This window comes from Aptenodytes patagonicus, chromosome Z (assembly GCF_965638725.1).
Source record: "Aptenodytes patagonicus chromosome Z, bAptPat1.pri.cur, whole genome shotgun sequence".
Lineage (NCBI taxonomy): Eukaryota > Metazoa > Chordata > Aves > Sphenisciformes > Spheniscidae > Aptenodytes > Aptenodytes patagonicus.
Window position 1 is genome coordinate 64,228,051 of NC_134982.1, and position 24,598 is coordinate 64,252,648.

The window sequence follows — 24,598 nt, forward strand, 5'->3', positions numbered from 1 at the left end:
CTCAGATTTGGATCATCTTGGGTAATATAAGAGTTTTTTCTTTACCAAAATATATTGTTCAGTTTATGGGTTGCTCTTGATTTATTTTTGGAGTCTTGGAGTTTGTGTTATTCAGCAATGGCTGGAGAGAATTTCAGATTGTTGAGATGATAACAGCTTTTGGGCAATTTTACCTCTTTGTTGATTTTCTCAGCAGCTGGAAAATGTGGGGGTTTGGTAGCCTCTAGTACTGCTTAATATGCAACACTGGATTTGTTTTATATATCACTGGATTTGTCTTCAAAATTACACAGCAAGCTGTTTTAAGAAACGTTTCATTCATGAAGACTTAGATTGTTTATAATTCTTGAGTACTGGCTTTCGTCCAAGAGCACTGATGAAATCTTTGGATCTATTTGAATCTGTTGGAATTTTCTGCCTTTATTCAACTAGATTATATTAGATTATTATATTTGTATGTGTGAGTAACTTTATTAAAATGGAGACTAAAAGCAGCATCCTGGGTTTTAAGGCATACTTTGGTAATCAGCTTCTCCAGACATCTCACAAGATAAAAATAAATCCTGATCTTTTAACACCTTTATCATTCTGATTCAGGGTTTTCAGAGCCTAGGACAAGTTGTTAAAACACACTAATACAATTCAAGGAGGAATTAGTGAGAATCTTTCTCCGATTCCCATGCCTATTTTGCAGTCCAAGTCTATCCAAAAATTCTTCTGTCTCTGGGCTTTGAATTTGCAAGAAACTTCTTAATTCTTATCCTGTTTTGCTGGTCTATAAGTACTCTGGCTAGCTTCTGTTCTTGCCTGCCCTCATAAATACTGTACTATGTTCAAGCCATCACACTTTTCCATGTTCTTTTAAACTTTGGCTAGCTCATCATGAGACTGACCAAATCAGCTAGAAATGATAAGGATGCCAAGTCTGAAGAAGCTGGCATAGGAAAGACAAAACACTTACTTAGATCAGTTCAGAGCAGCAGTGATTCTGATGTTACTGGCTTTCTGTTTTCTAATGGCAAGTTTGGATGAGATTACCTAAAATAATAATTAAAGCTCTGACTTGGTATTTAATGCTGCCCTTTAAAGAACAGAATAGTGGTACGCTTGTTGACTTACACTCAACACTTAACTTTCTCGGTGTCTGCTTTTTCTGTGTTTTGTCTTAAATGTGTTTATGCTTGCAGGTGTTTAAGCAGTTTAGCTCTGACATTCTTTGTAATAACTAAAAATGGCATGTTTTAGCTTAGAATTGTATTCTGTAAATGTATGGCCGAGAAGGCGTGTAATTAATAAATGTCTGACAGTTTTTTTCCCTGAGGAAAAAATTAGAAACAGCTCCATAAAACATGGAATTTCTCCTGTGTTTTCTGAGTTCTGTTTAATGTTTGCACTTTTTCTACTGTTTTTATATCCCAAATACATGTAGGTTATATACTTACTATGTCTTTTGAGACTGCTATGGTGTGGCTCAGTAGTGGCTAATTCTGCTTTTCATTCCAGATTCAGATTTCAATTCAGATTCTTAATTTGTTCAGGTATTAAAAATTTATTATGAAACTTAGCACATTTATGTAGAGAGGTGCTACTCTGTTAGTGATTTTGTCATAAACTGTCTGTGCAGAGAAATCTTTTTCCTTTGTTGCAAATGTAAGTGGGATTAAAAACTATGCATCTGGAAAAAGTCATCAATGAAAATAATAGGGAAGGTGGCAGATGCATATTTAAGCATCTGTGCATTCATTATTACATGCAAAAATAACCCAGATGTTGCCTATAGATAACAGAGAAATAAAGCAAGTTGTCAGAGACAATTATCCCTTGTAGGTAGATCCCTTTTCTTGGTGTGTGTTTGTTAACATAACAAGTGACATGTGTCCTAAAGTAAGAATCACATTGATAAAGAAATTTCAAGATGGGTGATGTAGCAAGGATTAACTGAAATAATAAATAAGGTAGCAGAGCATGTTGCTTTGTGAATTTTTTAGTAGACTAAGAACTGAGAAAAGAAGTCTATTTGGAAATGATCTTTGTATTACAAGATTTTACTAATGGAGATCTTCTCATAGAGATTTCCTCTTCTTGTTTGGTAGCTATGACTCTTTCTCTATGACACCTGTAGTTACCAGTGTGAAAATGTTAAGACTGTTAAAAAGAAAGAAAATTTGAGGAGCACAATACCCATGCATTTATATGCTGATTTTTTGCATGTATTTTGTGTTCCTAAAAGAAGCTGGACTTCTATGTCTCTTTTGCTGTGTGCTTACCTTTGCTCATATTTTCTGATTTCATATTGCTAGCTTCTACTTTTCACATTCTATTTTTACTTTTAATTGTGCTTGAACATGTGCATGCCCTCTGCACTCATGTGGTAAGTCAGCTGTGCTGGTTTCTAGATACAGAGACTCAAGTAATCTCGGCTCTCTGGGCACATGGTGTGATGTCTTGAGCCAGAGAGAGCACATGATGTGAGATCCAGAATCAGTGTAATTTCTTGTAGAGTTCTCTGCACAGTGAGCCACACCATCTAATTTGTTGAGCATTTGCTGATCATCTGCATAGCATATGCACAGTAAGTGGGATGCATCCAGTGGAGGACTGTGTTTTAATAGCAAGCTGTTATTCAGATAAGGAGCCTGTAAACTTGGTTTATGACCCCCAGCTTTACCGTGCAGCAATACCTGAAGATTATACAGTGTGTAAAGTCCCGCTACTGATTCTGACTCCAGTGAGGCTACTGAATAGAGAAAAACACTATTTGAATGCCAGTTTCTTCTTCTGTTTCCACTGCCCAAGAGCACATTTCAGATGCTGTGTTAGCACATAGCTAATGAGAACTCCATGCCAAAAAGGCATGTTTTATTTTACAATACAGTGAAATAAATCTTACAGTAATTGCAATATCATGCAGTGAATTTTAAATCCTGCATTGAAGGAGTAGAAATTATTCAGATCAGCTCCAGGAAAAGCAGAGTGCAACTCTCAAGTTGATGTATACTGCACAGGATTTTCATACCTTTCAAAAATTCCACTTAGAAAAATTAGACTATTGGAACCTGTTAGTATTATGAGGAACTCTGGTAATTATATAGTTTGTTGTAAGTTATTTTCTTTGTAATATTCTTCCTTTTTTTCTCACTACTTTATAATGAAACGTCAGCTAAGATGGTTTGGTAAGGTTTGTTGCAAAGGTGGTATTTGATGGAGGGGTTTTTTGATACCTTCTGATCTAAAAATATGAATACTGCATTATTTCATAACTTAACACGGTAACTTTTTAGTAATCTGTTGTGATATATTTTAAGTACTCAGTTTATCCTAAAAAAGATAGAAGAATTTAAAATGAGAATTGCTAATGAATTTCAGAAGAAACCCCATATGTTGCGATTTGCCAAACACTCGATGTTAGTATAGAGCCTTGAGTTTGTATTGTCATATGGACTTGACTAATCTGACTGAAAAGTAATGTAGTAAAGGTGGGATACTAGTCTTAAAGTTGTTTAGTGAGGGTTGCTGCATATTTCAGGCTGGGAATGCAGTCTGTAGCATTCTCAACAGGAATTTTCTCATGTAGATAAGCCTTAGTCAGGGATGGTTTCCAATATGAGGAACAGCAGAACTTTGTGTAAAAGTATGGTTTATAGTACTGTGTAAGAAAGCACGTAACTTTTCTGTGATGCCACATCAATCTAATAAATTGAGCATTTTACTCATATTTTCTGGGTTAATTTATTCATTTTTCTTTGCTCTCTGCCTGTTTTCCCAGTGTTTTTTTTGTGCTTTATGTTGCATTGTTGACCTTAAAACTGAAGAAGGGGAAGTAATTATGAGGAGCTGCTTTCATATTCAGAACAGGAAAAGAACAATTTGCCAGTGTCTCTTAAGGCTGCACAGGGCATAAGGAGTTTTCATAACAGTTCATTTTTAACAAATTTAGATGAAGATCAGAGAGACTGCCTGGAATACTGCTAGCATTATCTGCAGGCTGGCCAGAGTCCAGACTGATAACCTGAGACAAATGGATGCTGGATTTTGATGGAGTGTGGAGAAGATTATAAGGAAAATGGTGAAGGGGTTGACAAAACCTGCTTCCTGTTCTTTTCTCCTTTCAGAGTGAACTCAGCATCTTTTCATGGAGAAAGACAGGAAAAGAAGAAACTAGAACACCCTTCTCTTTTACCCTTCCTCACTATTATCTTCCTGGTTCCAACTTCTCTCTTAGTGATCATGGATCTTATTATGGTATTTCTGCTTTGAGAATAAGGGATTTTAATTCACTGAAACACTCAGGATCGCTTAACTCTGTTTTCATCTGCCTTTAATTTATCATGCAATCTCCCATGTAATCAAAAACAAATTGCAGGAGTCCCTTTAAACTTTGAATGTTTTTTTCTCTTCCTAGGTTTAGGGGAAAAACAAATCAAAATCAAATGTAATCTGTAAGATGCAAAAAGCCATCCCAAGCCACAAAATCTTTCTTTTCTTTCTTTATGTTCATTTCAATTTACTTGAATTTTAGCTTGCCCTGAAAGGAGAATTTAATTTAGAGGTAGGAACTTTGCATGTTCATGAACTGTGTGTTCTAGAGTGGGGCATTTTGAAGATAGATGTGTAATCTTGCGGTGCAGTTACCACTTCATGCAACTATTTCAACAGTTTATCTTGTAGAACCTTCAAAGGTGCCTCTGTCCCTCCAACAAAAAGAGTCTGCACAGGTTGTCAAGATAAGCACCGTCGTCACGCCTGCCTCAGCTCTCTTTGGAAGGATTTGTCTAATTGACAGTAGATGCAAACATCTTTGTAAGTTCCAACGGCTGATTCAAGGTGTAGTAGAAGGAAGCTTGTAGTCACATTTTTTGTGACCTACTCCTTTTAGCTGTTGGACTGTTTAATCACAAGCTGATAGCCTACTTTCTGTTTCAGGTTTCTACATATTTAAACATTTTTACAATCAACATAGTTAAAATTACATCCCCAGAAATATTTTGAAAGAATTTTCTTTTTGCTAAGTCAGGCATTCAAAAATAGGCAATTCAAGAATCTGGCTTGTCTGTTGAGTCTTAATTTAGCTTCCTCTAGCATATATATTATGATAATATAATACATTATGAGTATATTATATGTTACATTGTATTACGATATTATGAAAACTAGATCTCCTTTCTGTACCAGATCCTTACCTCATACAGTTCTGAACAGTTTTCCAGGAGCTGTTTCTCGTCTCCAAATCCATTCTGTGGCCATAGGCCTTATTTAGTCTATTCTATCAGTGATCTCCTCTGAGTGTAATTCCCACACCACCTCTCCCATGGGCATTTCTGGACATTTTTCACTCTAATACTAACTGCATTATCAACATTTCTCTGGAATACTAGTGTGCATTCCTGATACCACCATAGAATTCCTATTTGATAATGGATACGTGGTTGCAAAAAAATCAACCTCCTATATAACTGGACATGGAGTTTGTGTTCCTTGTTTTATTTAGGCTCATGCTGACATGCATTAGAGTAGATTCACTGAACACCCGCAGCTGGAAACAGGTTGAGCTATGCTTGTACATATAAACAGCTATGAAAACATCCAGTAATCTAATAGTATGGGAAGGTTGTCTGAATTAGGTTTCAACTATGTATGTTCAGCTTATATCTAGACATATGTAGCTAGCTTTCAAGGTGGAGTGCAGCAAGGTCGTAACATCCATCTTTGCAATTGGATAAGGTAACCTGTTCAGATTTGTACTGAATCATTTGGTATGCAAATTGCCTATGCCGTTGATGCAGAAACAATTCAGAGGTGACAGGTTTTATTAGCTCAGGTGCAACACTGCTTGATTTCAGCTACACTGGTTCCCAGGCGCGTTCAGAAAGAGCATAGCCATTTCTGTAGTGCCTGTAACAGGATCTGATAAGCCATTCTTAACCCAAGCTCTGGGGTTACTTCTGCACCCTGTTCATGCTATCCTACCTGCAGTTGACTTTGGACTGGCTTGGCTTACTCCATCTCTTCTGAAATTAAGGTGTCTCCATTGCTACTTTCTGTATGTTACAGCACTTTTTACTTCCACAGGGTGTGTTAGGTCAGAAACATTTGCAAATAAAGCCCAGTATTCTGCCTGACCTAGCAGGCCCTCTTTTTGGCCTTTGTTGGAAAAGAGGGCTATACAGCATAAAGTGGAAAAATACCTACAGATCCAGTATAGCTGGTGCTGAGGTAGAGCTGCTACAACCTACTAAATCTTAACTGACCTTTGTGGAATTACTCATTTTCTCTATGTGGTGATACTTTGGGCTATAGCACCAAATCCCAGCTAACTCGGTGTATTTCTGCTGTTAGTTGCACTGAAGCCAACAACTTCTTTTATAACCAAAGTCTCGGTGCTGAGACTGAGGTATGTATAACTTATTTGTTGACATGATGTACAATATCCATATAATCTGAGCTTTTCTGCTGAATGAATTATCATCTTGAATAAAGGAGAGCTGACGCTAAGAGTAGCTGAAGTACGTGTACACTATGGCTTATCTGAGCCTAAGGTTAGCCCTGCTGTCTCTGAGGTGCAGCTGATTTCATACACAGATCTGGAATGCTGATCAATGCTGAAAAAAATGTTAACTTTTAGTTTCATGTTTCATTCAGCTGCTGTGTTTTCTAATTTGTATGGTGGTTTTTTTTTTTTCTATTTCCTGCTTCTGGAGGCAGTGAGATCTTTACAGAGATCATTCGGGGGGGTTTCCAATTGCTTCTCTTTAGAGATCCCTCAAAACAAGGAACAACACAGCAGGGCATAAGCAATCTGGGAGGTTCCTGGAATGCGTCGAAGATAACTTCCTTCTCCAAGTGGTAGAGGAGCCGACAAGGAGAGGTGCTGTGCTGGACCTTATTCTCACCAGCAAGGAGGGGCTGGTGGGGAATGTGAAGCTCAAGGGCAGCCTGGGCTGCAGTGACCACGAAATGGTGGAGTTCAAGATCCTACTTAGGGCACCGAGGAGGGCGCACAGCAAGCTCACTACCCTGGACTTCAGGAGAGCAGTCTTTGGCGTCTTCAGGGATCTGCTTGGCAGAGTGCCATGGGACAAAGCCCTGGAGGGAAGAGGGGCCCAAGAAAGCTGGGTAATATTCAAGGATCACTTCCTCCAAGCTCAGGAGCGATGCATGCCAACAAAGAGGAAGTCAGGCAAAAACGCCAGGAGGCCTGCATGGATGGACAAGGAGCTCCTGGACAAACTCAAACACAAAAAGGAAGCCTACAGAGGATGGAAGCAAGGACAGGTGGCCTGGGAGGAATACAGAGAAATTGTCCGAGCAGCCATGGATCAGGTTAGGAAAGCTAAAGCCCTGATAGAATTAAATCTGGCCAGGGACATCCAGGGCAACAAGAAAAGATTCTATAGGTACGTCAGGGATAAAAGGAAGATGAGGGAAAACGTGGGCCCTCTCCGGAAGGAAACGGGAGACCTGGTTATGTGGGATATGGAGAAGGCTGAGGTACTCAATGACTTTTTTGCCTCCGTCTTCACTGGCAAGTGTTTAAGGCACACTGCCCAAGCCGCAGAAGGCAAAGGCAAGGACTGGGAGAATGAAGAACCACCCACTGTAGGAGAAGATTGGGTTCGAGACCAGCTAAGGCACCTGAAGGTGCACAAGTCCATGGGACCCGATGAGATCCATCCGTGGGTCCTGAAGGAACTGGCGGGTGAAGTTGCTAAGCCACTATCCATTGTATTTGAGAAGTTGTGGCAGTCCGGTGGAGTTCGAACTGACTGGGAAAGGGGAAACATGACCCCCATTTTTAAAAAGGGAAAAAAGGAAGACCCGGGGAACTACAGGCCAGTCAGTCTCAGGTCTGTGCCTGGGAAGATCACGGAACAGATCCTCCTAGAAGCTATGCTAAGGCACATGGAGGCCAGGGAGGTGATTCGAGACAGCCAACATGGCTTCACTAAGAGCAAACTGTGCCTGACAAAATTGGTGGTCTTCTATGATGGGGTTACAGCATTGGTGGACAAGGGAAGAGCAACTGATGTCATCTACCTGGACTTGTGCAAAGCATTTGACACTGTCCCACACAACATCCTTGTCTCTAAATTGGAGAGACATGGATTTGATGGATGGACCACTCAGTGGATAAGGAATTGGCTGGGTGGTCGAACTCAAAGAGTTGCAGTAAATGACTCGATGTCCAAGTGGAGACCAGTGATGAGGGGCGTTCCTCAGGGGTCAGTATTGGGACCAGCGCTGTCTAACATCTTTGTCAGCGACATGGACAGTGGGATTGAGTGCACCCTCAGCAAGTTTGCCGACGACACCAAGCTGTGTGATGCTGTCGACATGCTGGGGGGAAGGGATGCCATCCAGAGGGACCTTCACAGGCTTGAGAGGTGGGCCCATGTGAACCTTATGAAGGTCAACAAGGCCAAGTGCAAGGTCCTGCACATGGGCTGGGGCAATCCCAAGCACAGATACAGGCTGGGCGGAGAATGGATTGAGAGCAGCCTTGAGGAGAAGGACTTGGGGGTGTTGGCTGATGAGAAGCTCAATATGACCCGGCAATGTGTACTTGCAGCCCAGAAAGCCAATTGTGAAAGATCCTGGGCTGCATCAAAAGAAGCGTGGCCAGCAGGTCGAGGGAGGTGATTCTCCCCCTCTACTCCACTCTAGTGAGACCCCACCTGGAGTACTGGGTTCAGCGCTGGAGCCCCCAGCATAAGAAGGGCATGGACCTGTTGGAGCGAGTCCAGAGGAGGGCCACGAAGATGATTAGGGGGCTGGACCACCTCTCCTCTGAAGACAGGCACCTCTCCTCTGAAGACAGAGTTGGGGTTGTTAAGCCTAGAGAAGAGAAGGCTCCAGGGAGATCTTCTAGCAGCCTTCCAGTACCTGAAGGGGGTCTACAAGAAAGCTGGAGAGGGACTTCTTATAAGGACATGTAGTGATAGGACAAGAGGTAATGGCTTTAAACTGAAAGAGGGTGGATTTAGATTAGATGTAAGGAAGAAATTCTTCACTATGAGGGTGGTGCGGCACTGGAACAGGTTGCCCAGGAGAGTTGTGGATGTCCCATCCCTAGAAGTGTTCAAGGCCAGGTTGGATGGGGCTTTGAGCAACCTGGTCTAGTGGAAGGTATCCCTGCTCATGGCAGGGGGGTTGGACTAGATGATCTTTAAGGTCCCTTCCAACCCCAGTCATTCTATGATTCTATGATTCAGTGAAAACTTTGCATGATCTGCCCCATTGGTTGTATTGTGCATCCTCAGTAGCTGGCTTTTGCCAAAAAAAATCTGATCTGTGTCTTATCTTGCAGTCACATCCTGAATCTTTACTGCATGCTGTCAAAAATCAATGCAACAAAAAAAAAAGGTCAGTCAAATTCTAGACAGATTCAAATTAGAGATAAGGTGCAGATTTTTAACAGTGATAGTGACTGGCTTTATTTTCCATTCAATTCTTTTTTGCTCTGGAAAATAGACTTTAGTCAAATAAGTTATCTGTCTCAATACCCAGCTGTTGCTAAAGTCACCTTCTGTCTACCCTACAGTTTCTCTTCACACAAATATGACCCCTGTCTGTTTCTCTAGTTTTTGTCTCTCTCTTACTTTATTCTTTCCTCTTGCACTCAGCTAAGCTTACACCTTCCATTTTTCTTTGTCTCTACTTCTCTGCAACCTGCCATGCTTCTGCCTCTGCCACCTTTTCTCTTGTTGGGCACGTCACCCTATGAACCAGACACCTCCCCATGGATTCCTTCTTTCCATACATGTCCAACTTCACCCTCTGCCCCCAGCCCTTTTGTAGTACACACACATATGCACACATACAGACCCCATTTCTTCATCCTCCCTTCCCCCCTTCTTAGTCTTGTACATTCACATACGCCTCTGCCTTCCTATTTGCTACATGGTTTCCAGCTGTGAGGATATTAAGAGAAGAGGGGGAACAGTCAGATTCCTTTGTTGGGGCGTAGGTGGCAGTGATTAAAAATTCCTTTCAGCTCAGATCTTCTCTATTTGATAAAACAAGACCAAAGCCCCACTATACGGTCATCTTTTATTGTAACATTTGAGACTAGAATTTGATTTTTATCTTATCAAATATTTTAGGCTTTGATGATACTATATTTTGTATCAAGATTGTACAAAAGTAAATCAGCAAGTAGATGAAACTAGAAAATCTGTTTGAAAACTGAATGAAAACAACCAAATATAAAAAATCAGCAAAGTGGTTTGGTAGCTGCAAGAACTTCTCTATGCATCTTATTTCTTTAGTTTTATTTGTTGGTATTCCTTCACATTATTATTTTTGCTTTACCTAGAACAATTTTTAAGTAAAAATATTTATTATTTAATGTGTCTGCATTTAGAAAATGTTCATTGTTTTTCTTTAGATTCAAAAAACCCTGTTGTTCATGTATGTTCTGTTTCACATGAGCTATCACTACTTTCTAATCTGGAATCCCTTACAAAAGCCAATGATTATAGGTTTTGAAGCATAGTCCAATTATAGGAATTAATGAAACAAAACTGAATGGAAGACTTCCTGGGGGAAGATGATTTTCCTTTTAGTTAATTTCTGAAGTAGGTTGTATCTACCCACTCATAGTTGTATATCCTCATAGCCACAATACTGAAACATAGAGTCCAAGTAGTCTGGGCAGGATTATTTTGTGCAGCACAGAGGACAAGGGATGCTGGCTATTGATGTCTCGCTGTGATTTCTGGTCTCTTCTTGACAGATGATGACAGACTTGGCTTTGGACAGGCTTTTATGCCGTTTGGGAATAAGTAGTTAATGTGGTAGGATCATTGGCTTCACACTCTAGCTTACTTGATCCACCTTCAATCTAAAGCAAGGTTGCTGACTGTTGTCAATATTTTCCTCATTTTGAATATTGTATGTCTGTAGTCTGGCATCCCGTTAAAAGGAAATGAAATAGCACATGTAATGTGTTGTAACCTTCTTCTCATCTTCATTTTATTGTAGTGTAGTGATTTTTTTCTAGTGAGTCATCTCCATTGTGATCTCATCACAGGTCTTCCGCTAAAAGGTCAATCATGTCGCAGTCCTGGTGCAAGCAACATCATCTCTGTGTTTACCTATTTCTTGCTGCTAATGATGTCCTTGGCTCTCAATGCATGCCATTCTTTTAATTCTTGTTTTTTCTTTCATCTTTTGTTTTCACATACATCATTTCCACTCATACTTCGTTATTACCATTGTTAATATTACTATAGCAAAACTTTGCATGATTATAGCAACTTCTATTTGCGTTGCTTAACAGAAAAAATGTTTTACCTGGATTTCACAATAGTACTCTCTAGGCAGTTGAAAAACCTTGGGTTTATTTACAGTTTCTGTTACTACTTATGTAAAATTAAAAAAAAAAAAAGTGAAAGTACTGCATTACACACAAATGATCCATTAGTTGAAAAGTGAAGGCACGCTATTTTAAGGAAAATGAGTGCTTCAGCATTCCTAAACCCTTATATTTTTAATAGCTTGTCAAAGAGCTGCTTACTTTCTTAAAAAAACAACTTCTAGAATTGCTACAGATGCATGTTTACTATTTTAAATTCACAGTTTTAAGTAGCTGTGTTTGGATTTGTTTTGTTGATAATGTATATGGGATTAAGATAATGGGCAATAAAGAAACTCTAAATTTCTTAACATTAGTCAAAAGACTGACCATATGAATCCTCAAATTTATAAATACTTACAGGTGCAGATAAAGGTCATTTCAATAATATTATAATAGCTTATAAAACAGTTACGAATATTGAATCATGGAGCTCCTCTGTGTTAGGTGACCATTAAATGGTATGGCCAGAAGCATGCTGCATCTGCATGATTAATGTGTGTATAAATGTAAGAAGAATTAAGTGGACTCTTTAAACAAACCACTATTTAACAAGGCTGTTTTAATAAAGGAAATTCTCCCATTTTATTAAAGCTTATATGTAAATAGTATATATAATTCCATACTGTTCCTAATAATTGCTATTATGTTAACACATTTATTAATATTTGTATAATTATTATTTATAACATTATTAAAATGTTGGTTGTTATTAATATTATTTATTATATTCATTTTTATTTATATGGGGTTTATATTATACATGATATTTATTAATTATTACTATAGAAATTATTAAAATTATTAATATTGATAACATTATTAAAATAATATAACATTGTTAAAATTATACTATATAGAGATATATAAATAATGTATGTCTGTATATCTAGATATCAGTAAGTGGGAGATTTCCCACCATAATTTCAAAACTATATTTTAATTATCTTCAATATCAGTACTGGCTATCAGAATAATGCCAAGAGTGCCTAGAACAAGTACGTAGGTACCATTTTGGGCACCAACTCAGGATAACACTGAAGTATGTACTCGTAGTTGATTATAAATGCCATTAAAGTCAGAGATTGTCATAATTAAATATTTTGTAAACTGATTTAACATATTTCATTGCTGTTTCTTGTATTTTGATTTCATCTTGTAGATCACAGAGAGTTTTTTTTTCTCTTGCAAAACATTAGCTTAATTTTTTGTGCACCATTAAGTGAACTGTTATATTGCCATAAAAAACTTCTTAACGTACAGCATAAAGTTTATGCTATAAAGTATGGCCAACACTAGGAGATGCTGATACGTGGTATTTTCACTCTCTTAAAATTTCTGCATATAATGAGAAACAGTTCACACTCCCAGTGAAATACATGAAGGGCTGTTTTCAGGAATCCAATTATAGCAGGCTGCTCTCATGGAGCTTCTGCTTATGCACTACATTTTGTCATCTACTTAGTAAAATAATTCTATCGTATTAGGCAGACACTCCAGTACTGTTATTTATCCTCCTATAAACCCAAAACAGGCAGTCAATTTCTGCCTGGTGATAATACCATAATGGTCTGATTATTTCTGTAGTACTTACAGTGGTTGGAGCAGACTTCATTTCCTGATGGTGTTGTGTGCCATTATCTGGAATACAGGTAGCCGTGTAGAATACAATGGAAATTCCACATATAAGAGAAAGCATTACTTACTATTACGTAGTCATCTAGTTTTGTTTCAGTTGTTTCATAGTCTAATTGGTCTGTTTATTTCATTTTTATCAACTGCTATTATATTGGAGACAATGCTCTGACACTATGTGCTGCAAATAGTGAATTAGGGCTTTTTATATTTAGAATTGTTTTAATAAGCACATAAAGATATTACGTAGCTACAGTTCTATGCTGAAGGGTTTGTAGTGAAATCCTCTTAACTCAGCTTTGAAGGTATTCATGTGGATGCTTTCCTGGAACATTGGCCACAGTAGACACTAAAAGTCAGAATTTACTAGTAAGACTAATTCTGTTAGTTAAAGGACAGACACTTAAGACTATGTTGGTATCACAATGATGAGGATAATCAGATTTAACCTGAAATGACACACCTTGTACAGAGTGAGATGTATATCACTTTGCTTTTTTATTTTGTCTGCAACTAACAGTGCTTTCAAATCAATATTGAACAGAGTATTTAAAAGACATTTTTGTCATTTCTATGCAAGGACAGATACAAGAAAACAAAACTGCTAGTGAAAACATACCTTTGCTGACTTTTTTCACTATTGAGACTCTGAGACAGATTAAGATAATTTTATTAAAACTGTGTTTTGATGATAGGCATAAAATATACTGTATACAACTCAAGGTATACTGTGCTGGTTTTGCTCAAAACTCTAGAAGTTCATATAGTACATGCCAAACACTGAAAATTAGCAAATGTAAAGCACTTCCTGATGGTATGATTGCATTGGGAAGTTACAGGCTTGTACTCTGCGAGTTTGACATATTCTGATGTAACGAACTGAGCAGCTTTTAATCCTGTTCAGAAATGAATTTATGAAAATTAGGATCGTAATTTGATTGCCTGAGCATATTAGAAACAAATTTATGACATGTATTATTTCTAAATTTTCTAATGGATATGGTTAGCTTTTCTTTTTATACCTTATTATCTTTAGTAGCTTGTTATTTGAGAACAGATTTTTTTTTACTGTTGATTGTGGAGAGCAGTAACTCAGTTGTACAAAGAATTTATACGAGTTGTGAGGAGTATGAATTTAGACCCACACTAATGTTGTTGTAACACTTTTTATAAATAGATCTTTCTTACTTAGAACTTGTTCCTTCATTTTTAGGATGACTGTGTGAGAAGGCATCTTTTTTTTTTGTTTGGTGTATCAAATGGAGTTTATCTGCCTTTTCAGTTCTTCCTGCAGTAAGTTGTTAGAAATTCTCAGTCTTCAATATTGGAACATTGGTTGATTGAGGGTAGGGGTTTTTTTTAGGATGGTCTTACATGGTTTCTGCAAGCTTCCTTGATTTACTGTTCTCATTCAAGTAATGCCACAATTGGTCAAGACTGGAAGACTTTCACATTCATAAAGGCATATAATCATACTTACTAATTAAAAGATGATTCCTATGTACAGACCAATGAGTTCTCAGTATATGAACAAAATAATTTTCATCAGCTTGTTTGTATGTGTTGGAGGGGGGAATTTCTTAAAAATTATTCTTAACTGTCTGCTGTAACCAGAATAATTCTGTTTACATGTGTAAGAAATGACACATATTTCAATGGAGTCTTCATCTTCTTTCTCTCTGGAAATACCTACTTTTTGCCAGTTACCAGACTTTGTCAGTAACCTCTCAGATTAAATGAAGGGTTATTGTTACCCGGTCCAGTTTGCAATAGTATTCTGTTCTTTTAAGATTTCATTAGAATTTAAAATCCAGTATCCCAAGATTCACCCTGTCAGACTTTGGAGATATAATGTGTATAACTATCCATTGTAAAACAGAGGGTATTTCAAATTGGCTTTAGAGTCAAGGGCATCCAGTCAGCTCTTGATTTTCCACCTGTGTGTTACCCAGCCTGGGAGTAAAGGGCATCGTGGGCTCCGTGTGTGCCAGCAGCACTATTGGTGTACTCAGGATGCAATATTTGCTTGCTCACATGAGGGGTGCTGGTTGGCCCAATATGAGAGCATTCACTGCGTTGTGAGTAAAAAAGAACACTCACCTTTGCTTTCATCCTTGCACTTTAACAATGTGTTCTGGCAGTCTAATTTTAAGTACCTAGGTGATCCATGGTTTTGGATTATGTGGTTTATACAAACCCTTTGTTACTCTTACAAATTGAAAATAGAGCGTATATGCGTTAAACAGACTGTGTTTTGCTGTTATGTGCACTGCTTTTTAAAAATTGCCAGAAATTTATTGCTGAAGAAAGAATGTATCAGATAATTTTATTCACCTGTTTAATTGGAGGTCAGTAACTAGCAGTGTACCCCGGGGTGGATACTGGGTCTGATCCTGTTGAACAATTTCGTTAATGATCTGGATGATAGGGCAGAGTGCACCCTCAGCAAGTTTGCAGATGACGCCAAACTGGGAGGAGGGGCCGATACACCAGAGGGTCGTGCTGCCATTCAGAGGGACCTGGACAGTCTGGAGAAATGGGCTGACAGGAGCCTCATGCTGTTCAACAAGGGGAAGTGCAAAGTCCTGCACCTGGGGAGGAACAACTCCAGGCACCAGTACAGGCTGGGGGCTGCCCAGCTGGGAAGCAGCTTGGCAGAAAAGGCCTTGGGGGTCCTGGTGGGCACCAAGTTGAACATGAGCCAGCAATGTGCCCTTGCAGCAAAGAATGTTAATGGTATCCTGGGCTGCATTAGAAGTGTTGCCAGCAGGTTGAAGGAGATGATCCTTCCTCTCTACTCAGCACTGGTGAGGCCACACCTGGGGTGCTGGGTCCAGTGCTGGGCTCCCCAGTACGAGAGAGACATGGACACACTGGAGAGAGTCCTGCAAAGGGCAACCAAGATGATGAAGGGACTGGAGCCGCTCTCACATGAGGAAAGGCTGAGAGAGCTGTGAATGTTCAGCCTGGAGAAGAGAAGGCTCAGGGGGATCTCATCAATGTATAAAAATACCTGAAGGGAGGGTGCAAAGAAGAGGGAGCCAGGCTCTTTTTAGTGGTGCCCAGTGACAGGGCCAGAGGCAATGGGCACAAACTGTGAGGGTGACCGAGCACTGGCACAGGTTGCCCAGAGAGGTGGTGGAGTTTCCATCCTTGGAGATACTCAAAAGCCATCTGGACATGGTCCTCAGCAGCCGGCTCTCAGTGGTCCTGCTTGAGCAGGGGGATTGGACCAGATGACCTCCAGAGGTCCCTGCCAACCTCAACTATTATATGATTCTGTGAAAATAGAGTGTTTTCTGTCTTTTCTGTAGTATTCCTGTGTTTACAAAAAAAGGAATCAAGCAAAATGGAAACAGTGGGTTTTATTTACCATTTATCAGGTATTTATTTTCTGGGAGTTTTCATTAAGGGACAGCCTATAAAGCCATCATATCCAGATCGTTTGCACTAAAAGAAACCTGATCCCAGGCAAAATGAATAAACAAAGCAGTTGGCAGTTAAGGTGCTAATCCATTTTACAATTACTTCAATGTAGTATTTGAAGGGCATTACAGTTACACTTCATAACAGCAGATTTTTTTCTTTAATATGCTCTTATTTCTTACAGTATGAAATATAAATAGAAATGGCCTCCTAAGAAAATCCCATATGAAACTTTTAATATATAGTGTCTTTTGACATTGCTAAGAAAGGTGGTATATAAAATTGTGTAACAGCGCATTACTTAAAAGAGAGAATCGCTATAGTCAATTCAGTGGAAAGTGAAAAGAAACAAAGACCGGAGTGATGGCTGGCTACACCCAGGCAAATACATAGTGGGATCTAGAAAGCCCCACTATGATTTTTTGTCTTTGCCTGGAACAATAAAATAAATTTTAGAAAAAATCTTTAATACAGTTATATCAATCAGAACATGGCATTGCAGTGTTTGTATAATGACTCCCCTGCTTATCTTTGTCCTAAATCAGTTTTTCAGAAATGTTTTTTGCAAACACAGATTCCCTTTTGGAAATCTTCCATGCTGACCTCTTTCCCTCCTCAGACAACAGGACAGCAACTTTGTTCCTCCAAGGCAGAAGACTGTGAAGTCACAGTAATAGTTGTTTGCCTTCAATTGCCAGTGTCAAATACGCAGTTAACATTGCCCAAGAAGTAAAACACAGTGTAGAATTTGAGAAACACCACTGCAAATGATCAACTAAAAATCAGTTACTGTCATGTAACTAACAGGAACTAACCTCTTTATTCACAATTTTTATAAACCCCTACAGCAACCATTCTGTGATTAGAGAAGCATATTTATCACAAATTATCAATTGTTTTTGTCAACAATTTTCATAATAAGTCTGTATTTAATGTACACTGGTGAAGATTTTGGGTATATTAAAAACATGCTGTGCACTTTTCACTTTTAAGAACGTAGTATTTAAAGGAAGTTAGGGAAACTGCATTTTGAAAGGTGAGTTCCTTCCTTTTTCTTAGGCTAACCTCAAACTGAGGAGAGCAGAGTTGAGGAGAGCAGCTAATTAATTGCTCCATTTTGTTTGGTCTTGCACCCCTAATGAGAGATAAATGTGAGTATCCTATCTGTTGTGTCTCACTGTCCATCTGTCTCTTTTTCTAGGAGGTGATTTCCTGTCCTTTTTAAGAAAAAAGAAGGATGAGCTAAAAACCAAACAGTTGGTGAAATTTTCTTTAGATGCTGCTTCTGGTATGGCATATCTTGAATCTAAAAATTGTATACATAGGTAAGGAAGATATTTTTTCTCACTATTGTAATTTTGATCATTGGAAATGCTAGCTGTTTAAGTGTATATGGTGCTTATTATCAACAGGAGTGATCCCTACAGTTCAAGAAAAAAGACTACACTTTTTCTGAAAGGAGGTCATTATTGCTTGTCTAATTCAAAATTGTTCTGTTCATTTGGGTAAAAATAAGTACTACATTATTTGATCTGTATAGTTTGTTGCTATTAATATAAGTTAATAATGAGTTTTCTCCATAATAATTTGCATTATAAGGAGCATAATTCATATGGTGACAATGAATTATGGCAAAAAGGCTTTTTGAAGCTTATATCCTGTCTGAAATTTACCGATACTTGCACAGCCAACAAAGAAGTTGTTACATTCGAAGTGCGTTTCAGAAAAATCCACAGGTTTCTCAGACAATAAAGGGAGAAAAACTAGAGTTCTGTATATTAAAATATTAATTGCCTGGACTGCTTTCTCTAAAATGTGGCAGATTGTCAGGCATTATGCTCTTGGGGTACCTTATTTCTGTTTCTACCTTTCCTTTTTGTTGTTTCTTCTCCAGTTTGACTCTGCTGTGGAGCTGCTTATACTCAGTGTGTATCAAAGGGAATGTACTTAATTTCTACCTATTTGTCCCTCAGAATTTCACAGTATATACCGTATAACAATGATATGGCTGAAATATGAGACATAAACATGATGAAAATCTACTTTACAGAAAAATTATGAAGAACAAGTTTTCATTTGTAATATTGATGACTTCCACTTTGCGTTGTAGAACATTTGTAGGTGAACTGTGTGCCACTTCATGTACATAATCAGCCCATTTCATATTTAGCACCATTCTGATGAATGCTGTTATTGGAGACCTGAGTGGCATTTCTCTTAGATTTTTATCAACAGTGAATTGTTCAGTTGCAGTCGTGCAGGTCAAGAAGCAGATTTATCTTCAGAAACATTGTTCCAATGAGAGTAAGCTCAAAACCTATTTATAAAATCTTACAGTATTATTGTAAGTGTCATTTATATATTTTTTGCTCTTTTTTGTGTTCAACTTGATTTAAGGAAGCTTAAATAGAACAGTAATCTTATGCTGTTTCCAAAACTTGGAAAATTATTCTGAAACACAAGTTAATTGAAACACTTCTGCAAGATCATGATATATAAGAAACACTGAAAGAAAAAAAAAATTAACTCACTATATAAAACTATGGAATATTCATTTTGGGAAATCTGTGAAAGTATTGTAAGCACCATGGGGAAAAATTAGATTAAGGTCCCAGCATTCTGTCATGGTAGAATGTGTTTCAGCCTGGCCCTGTTTACCAAGAAAATAACAGCATAAAAATCAGAGCAAGTAACAGCATTAGTGATTTTCACTAGCCTCATAAATGTTCTGGTGTTTAATAATTTCTGTAACTGTCAGATAAGCGTTAAATCAGAAGTGCCTGTTTAGAACTCCTGTGTTCTTAGAAAATGGAAGCAAGGGGAAAAGTAATAGCTGAATAACTAAAATTTATTAGACCTGTATTGTGTAATGTCTTAGTTGGTAATTGCAATTACTGAAACAGATTATGGTATTTATTCATTAAATGATAGTGTGATGCCTGCAAAATATAAATAATTTTAGAAACAATTATTTTTGGAGAAGTGCTATCCCCACCTCTCCCCCCCCCCCCCCCTTTTTTTTTTTGACTCTGGATAAAAGGTGTCCCTGCTCATCTATGTGGATTAGTACTGTTCTAACTACTATAGATGACAATGTGGCTTCAATGTATCTCTGAAAGACGCACTGGCGATTAGCAGTGAATAGGAAGAGCTTTTCTTAAGGTGTGTTTACAGAGCTAATAGTGATTCACAGAATATATTTCAGAGAGAAGATATATGTAGCAATGTCTTACCATATGAAGATTTCATTGTTTCATTGTTTTCAGTTAGAAAGCTGAGTACAAATATGTCATATAGATCTCAAGTCAGGAAAAAGATCTGTAATCTATTCTGCTTTGTTAGTGCCATAGACTTGCCAATGCACACAGCCTGGGTTACGCATACTATGGTACAAGTAGGGAAAAAGTTCTTTCCCCCTGTTTACTTTTTAACTTTCAAAATCTTCACAAAATTTCTTTATTATTATCGAAGATTGTCACAGGAGCTTATCAGGGAGAGCTACCACTTTCCTTAAAGGCAGAAACAAAATTTTTAGTAAACCTATCCTGAAGAAAACTAGTTTTAAAGTGCAACCAAGCAAGCAACCAGTATCTTCAGGAAAAATGGTTACATTTATGAAACACACAGGTTAATAAATCAAAATATGCATTTCCAGTATTATTTTACCAATCTTATTTTCTGGGTTATTCAAGATTATTTTGGGGTTTATGTGGTTGGCCATAGTATGTGCTTATTATATTTATGAGCTAATTCTTCTGAATTTTATAGGTAAATGTAATGAAAATTTCTGAATCAGGACAACAACCAACCAAGTTTAGTGATTTTATCAGTAATGATACAGGCACTTTTGGGTGAGGTTTTTTTGAGTTACTAATACAGATTAATTGGCAAATGCTTATCTAGGAAAGTAGCTCATGGAGTTTTAAAATGTGTTTTACCGAAGGCTAAACTGCATTTTAGTAGGATTAGCATACCTAAATTTTTTCTAAGTTTGTTCCCTATTTGAGGAGTTTGAGCATTTTTCCAGGATTTCTGGGCACCCTGGGGGTTGGCTGGAGATATATTTGTCTAGAAACCCTGTCTGCCACAGAAGCACAGAGCATCTGTTGCGTGTTGGGTACTTTGAACCTGTTGCACGCTAGTGGGTGTGGCACTCTTGGTGCTGTGCTGCAAATATACTAAACAAGGGAATGACAGGCTAGCAGGGAAAACTCAAACTGTCTAGTGCTTTGTAGGCAAGCTCTTAGGTGCTCAGGGCTCAGAACCCCACTGGAGTTTCAGCCCCTCCTTACCCGAGCACTGAAGGTGCAGCTATTTGACTGCATGGTCTGTACAAAGAATTTGGGAGCCCTTGTTCCCTCCTTTTTAGGTCAGGTAAGACAAATTAGTCATGGGTATATTTAATGTTGAGAGCATGTAGATTAGAATGGAACAATTTAATTCATAGTAGGAAGAAGATGTAGCACTGTAAAAAGAATAGTAATTTTTTGAAAGAACAATAAACTTGTTCTTTTTTGTCAGAAACTTCATCAACTGGAAGTGGTTCTCAGGTAAAAAAGAGGTAGGAAAATTAACTAGAGAGAAAATGGACTAAGCAGCAGAATGTTTTTTATTTTGTTTAAAAGTCCGTAGGCTTTGATTACTATTACTTAAGAAGGATCAGTAATATATAATTAGAAATTGTTTCTATTATGTAGGTTGCAGCAAAACAAAATTGTTTGGCTTCATGCTATTGTTTTTCTGCAGTATTCTATTTGTTGTTTTAAAGATTTGTTCAAAATCCTCACTTTTTTTAGTAGTTTAGGTGACCGTAATTTAGTACCATGTACATTTGACTGCCTGTTAATGTGAAACTAAAGGCTGCTCAGCAGTTTATTATAATTATTTATAATGCCACTTTTTAGTTGTAGCTGCACTAGCTATACTTAGCCTTTATATTTTAAAATTCTACCTAAATCTGTACTGGCTTTCTGAAATTGCTGTTTGAGTCATACTTTGACTTAGTCTTTCAGTAGTGGGCCCAGTGCAACAACTAATCTGCTCTTTGTTTTCTATTTTTATGTGTGCTATGGTGCTTCAGTAGGTGCAAATATAAAGTTAAAATTTGTCAGACTTAGAATGCTTAATGCGAGTGATTATTTGATCTGCATTTTCGTCTCCTCTAGTGTCCAGATACCACTTGTTCTTTGCTCTCTCTTTGTTCTGTTTAAAGAGCAGAAATGAGTGGGCTTAAAGGGAAAAAAAAAACACCTGCATGAAAACATGTTTTTAAAAGAAATAAAAAGAGTGGTTGAACATATACAGAAAAATGTAGTCATTTCGTCTCCATTTAATTAACATGAGGTTGAAGAATTGTTTCTTGGTTTTCATTGTTACCATTTGCTATTGTTGAGATAGTTCCATTTTTTCTGTTAATTAGAAACACAAGATAAGGATGGAGATGTGATAATTTCAGTTGGTTCAATAAGCATTTATGAGTGGTCGGTTTTTTCAGTATTTGATTTGCATGTGATGAATGCATTTGTCCGTAATTTATGTTTAGTTTCCAAACCAATCCTGTGGGAGTATAGGAGAGAAGCTGCAACTACCCAGTTGAAAGAATTTGGACATACCTATTGATTGTTTTATTTTCCTCTCTCTTTACCACCATCATTTTGTAATGAAAATAATTCAAGTTATGGCAGAACTAAATTGGAAAAATATTTTAATATTGAGAGAAGCAATTATGTGTAAGATTTCCTCTGTTTTTATCATTTGATAGTCAGTATAACCTTTCAAAATCAAAGGTACAGTTAGGTCTTGAAAATATTTCTGTGTGGAAGATTGTGTTGCAGCTTTATCTACAAGTATTACATACACAATTCTAATTGGAACTAGCAGAAATGTTTTTCTTTTTTTCAGTTATCTAGTGTGCTCCTTGATAGTGTTCTGCATGCAGTTTCACTGCTTTACTTGAAGTGGATTGATTTTTACCTTGTTTAAGAGCTTCTACAAATACATTAAGAACAAGTTCATTTTTTAAAATTCATTTAACGTGAACCTCATGAGGTTCAACAAGGCCAAGTGCAAGGTCCTGCACCTCTGTTGGGGCAATGTCCGGTATCAAGACAGACGGGGGGATGACTGCTTTGAGAGCAGACCTGCAGAGAAGGACTTGGAGGTATTGGTAGATGAAAAATTGGACATGAGCTGACAACATGCGCTCGCAGCCCAGGTGACCAATCGTATCCTGGGCTGCATCAAAAGAAGTGTGGCCAGAGGTCGAGGGAGGTGATTCTGCCCCTCTACTCTGCTCTGGTGAGACCCCACCTGGAGTACTGTGTCCAGCTCTGGAGCCCCCACGTACAAGAAAGGCACGGACCTGTTGGAGCGGGTCCAGAGGAGGGCCACAAAAATGATCAGAGGGATGGAACACCTCTGCTATGAAGACAGGCTGAAAAAGTTGGGGTTGTTCAGCCTGGAGAAGAGAAGGCTTTGGGGAGACCTCATTGTGGCCTTTCAATACTTAAAGGGGTCTTATAAGAAAGACAGAGAAAGACTTTTTTACCTGTAGTGACAGGTAGCGACAGGACAAGGGGCAATGGTTTTAAACTGAAAGAGGTTTATATTGAACATAAGGAAGAAATTTTTTTATAATGAGGGTGGTGAGACCCTGGCACAGGTTGCCCAGAGAAGTTGTGGATGCCCCATCATTGGAAGTGTTCCAGGTCAGGTTGGACAGGGCTTTGAGCAGCCTGATCTTGTGAAAGATGGCCCTCCCCATGGCAGAGGGGTTGGACTAGGTGATCTTTAAAGGTCCCTTCCAACCCAAACCATTCTGTGATTAAACAAATTTGAAGATGCATTATTAGGAGGGAGCTATAATGGAAGTTAGAATCTTAAAAGTGATCAATTAATAAACATTCCCAATGTCAGTTTTTCACTAAAGTTACCAGCAGTAGCCTTCAACTATGCATCTGCCAAATGTATCGTAAAGTTGGTATTCGATTCAAGTGACTTATTTTCAATATATGCACTATGTGTGTGAGAAGAAATGGACTAACTGCATTCAAGGTATATTCCTTAGTCAAGTTTTCCTTTCAGTCAGTGCATTTATGTTCTGGAAGTCTCCCATATTCTAAATTAAAGAAGGTGTTTTGGTTGGTAAGATGATCATGTTCTGTGGTCCAGTTCTTCCATTTTGAGTCATATTACTACTGCTTCTTTTTGCCTTAGTTTTCTAGCTGTCACAAACCACACATTAAATTAAAAGTGGCTGGTTTAGCTTCATGCTATGAAATCCTGGCTCTGTGGATGTTAATTCAGGATTTCTATCGTTTTCATTAGATATATACTGTTTATATTAATTACATATAAATTACTAGGAAAAGACTTGCTTCCCTGTTACTAATTGAGTTTACCTGATCTACTCTGCTCCCAGGACTTTTTTTGCCTCTTCAGTCTGGTAACTGCTAATGTAAAGAATTTTGGAAAGAGGTGTCAGAACTTCTTCATAACCATGAATGGCTTAAGAACTATACTGTATAGTTAAGTTAGTCTTTCCTTCCCTGTGAATCTTCCATTTCTTCCTGGGACAATAGTTCAGCTACCACAAAAAGGACGAAAAGTGATCCTGTTCAATTTAGCATAGGTGCTGTTCACTTTAGTGTGTCAGTAGTGATTCTCCTGGGAGCAGGAGACTGATGGCTTGGCTCCAAAAATGAGCAGGTCTCCTTCCTAGGGAGAGGGAATAACCTGCCTGCTTGATTTCTCTACCTAAGTCCGGTGGAAGACAGGAGTTAAATACTTGTCTGTGCCTGCTTTTGGCTGGCTCCAAGCAGTTCCGTGCTCAGTGGAATGGCTGCTTTGGTTCTGTTCAGAAGTGGCTTATTCTCCTTGAGCACAATGTGTTTCTCTGAATACTGCATTTCCTCCTGGGCAATTGCAATACCGAAGACCTTTATTGTAGTTTCTGTAATTTTCTGTGCTGGTGATGACTTATGAAGAAACACGACATTTCGGTGGAATGAGTTTGCCCTTCTATAAACTAGATGGATGCTTCAAGGTTTATTGTGCAAGCATTGATTTGCCATTATTAATTAGCTTTTTATGATTCATTCAGAACTACATGTATGAAATTAAGTGATGATGCGAGGTTCCATTTCTATAGCTTTCTTTCATAGAAAACATGTAATCATTTATTAC

At 38.1% G+C, this 24,598-nt stretch overlaps 1 protein-coding gene across 2 annotated transcripts in view; it reads left to right on the forward strand.

The window, feature by feature from the left end:
• FER (FER tyrosine kinase) overlaps positions 1-24,598 on the forward strand; it is a 195,092-nt gene that overhangs the window by 124,955 nt on the left and 45,539 nt on the right. For both annotated transcript variants that reach the window (XR_012997479.1, XM_076363240.1), the window contains exon 17: positions 17,616-17,739. Coding sequence is in view for 1 of the 2 variants with exons in the window: in XM_076363240.1 (XP_076219355.1) it covers positions 17,616-17,739 (124 nt within the window). In the remaining variant the exon portion in view is untranslated. The remainder of the gene's footprint in view (positions 1-17,615; positions 17,740-24,598) is intronic.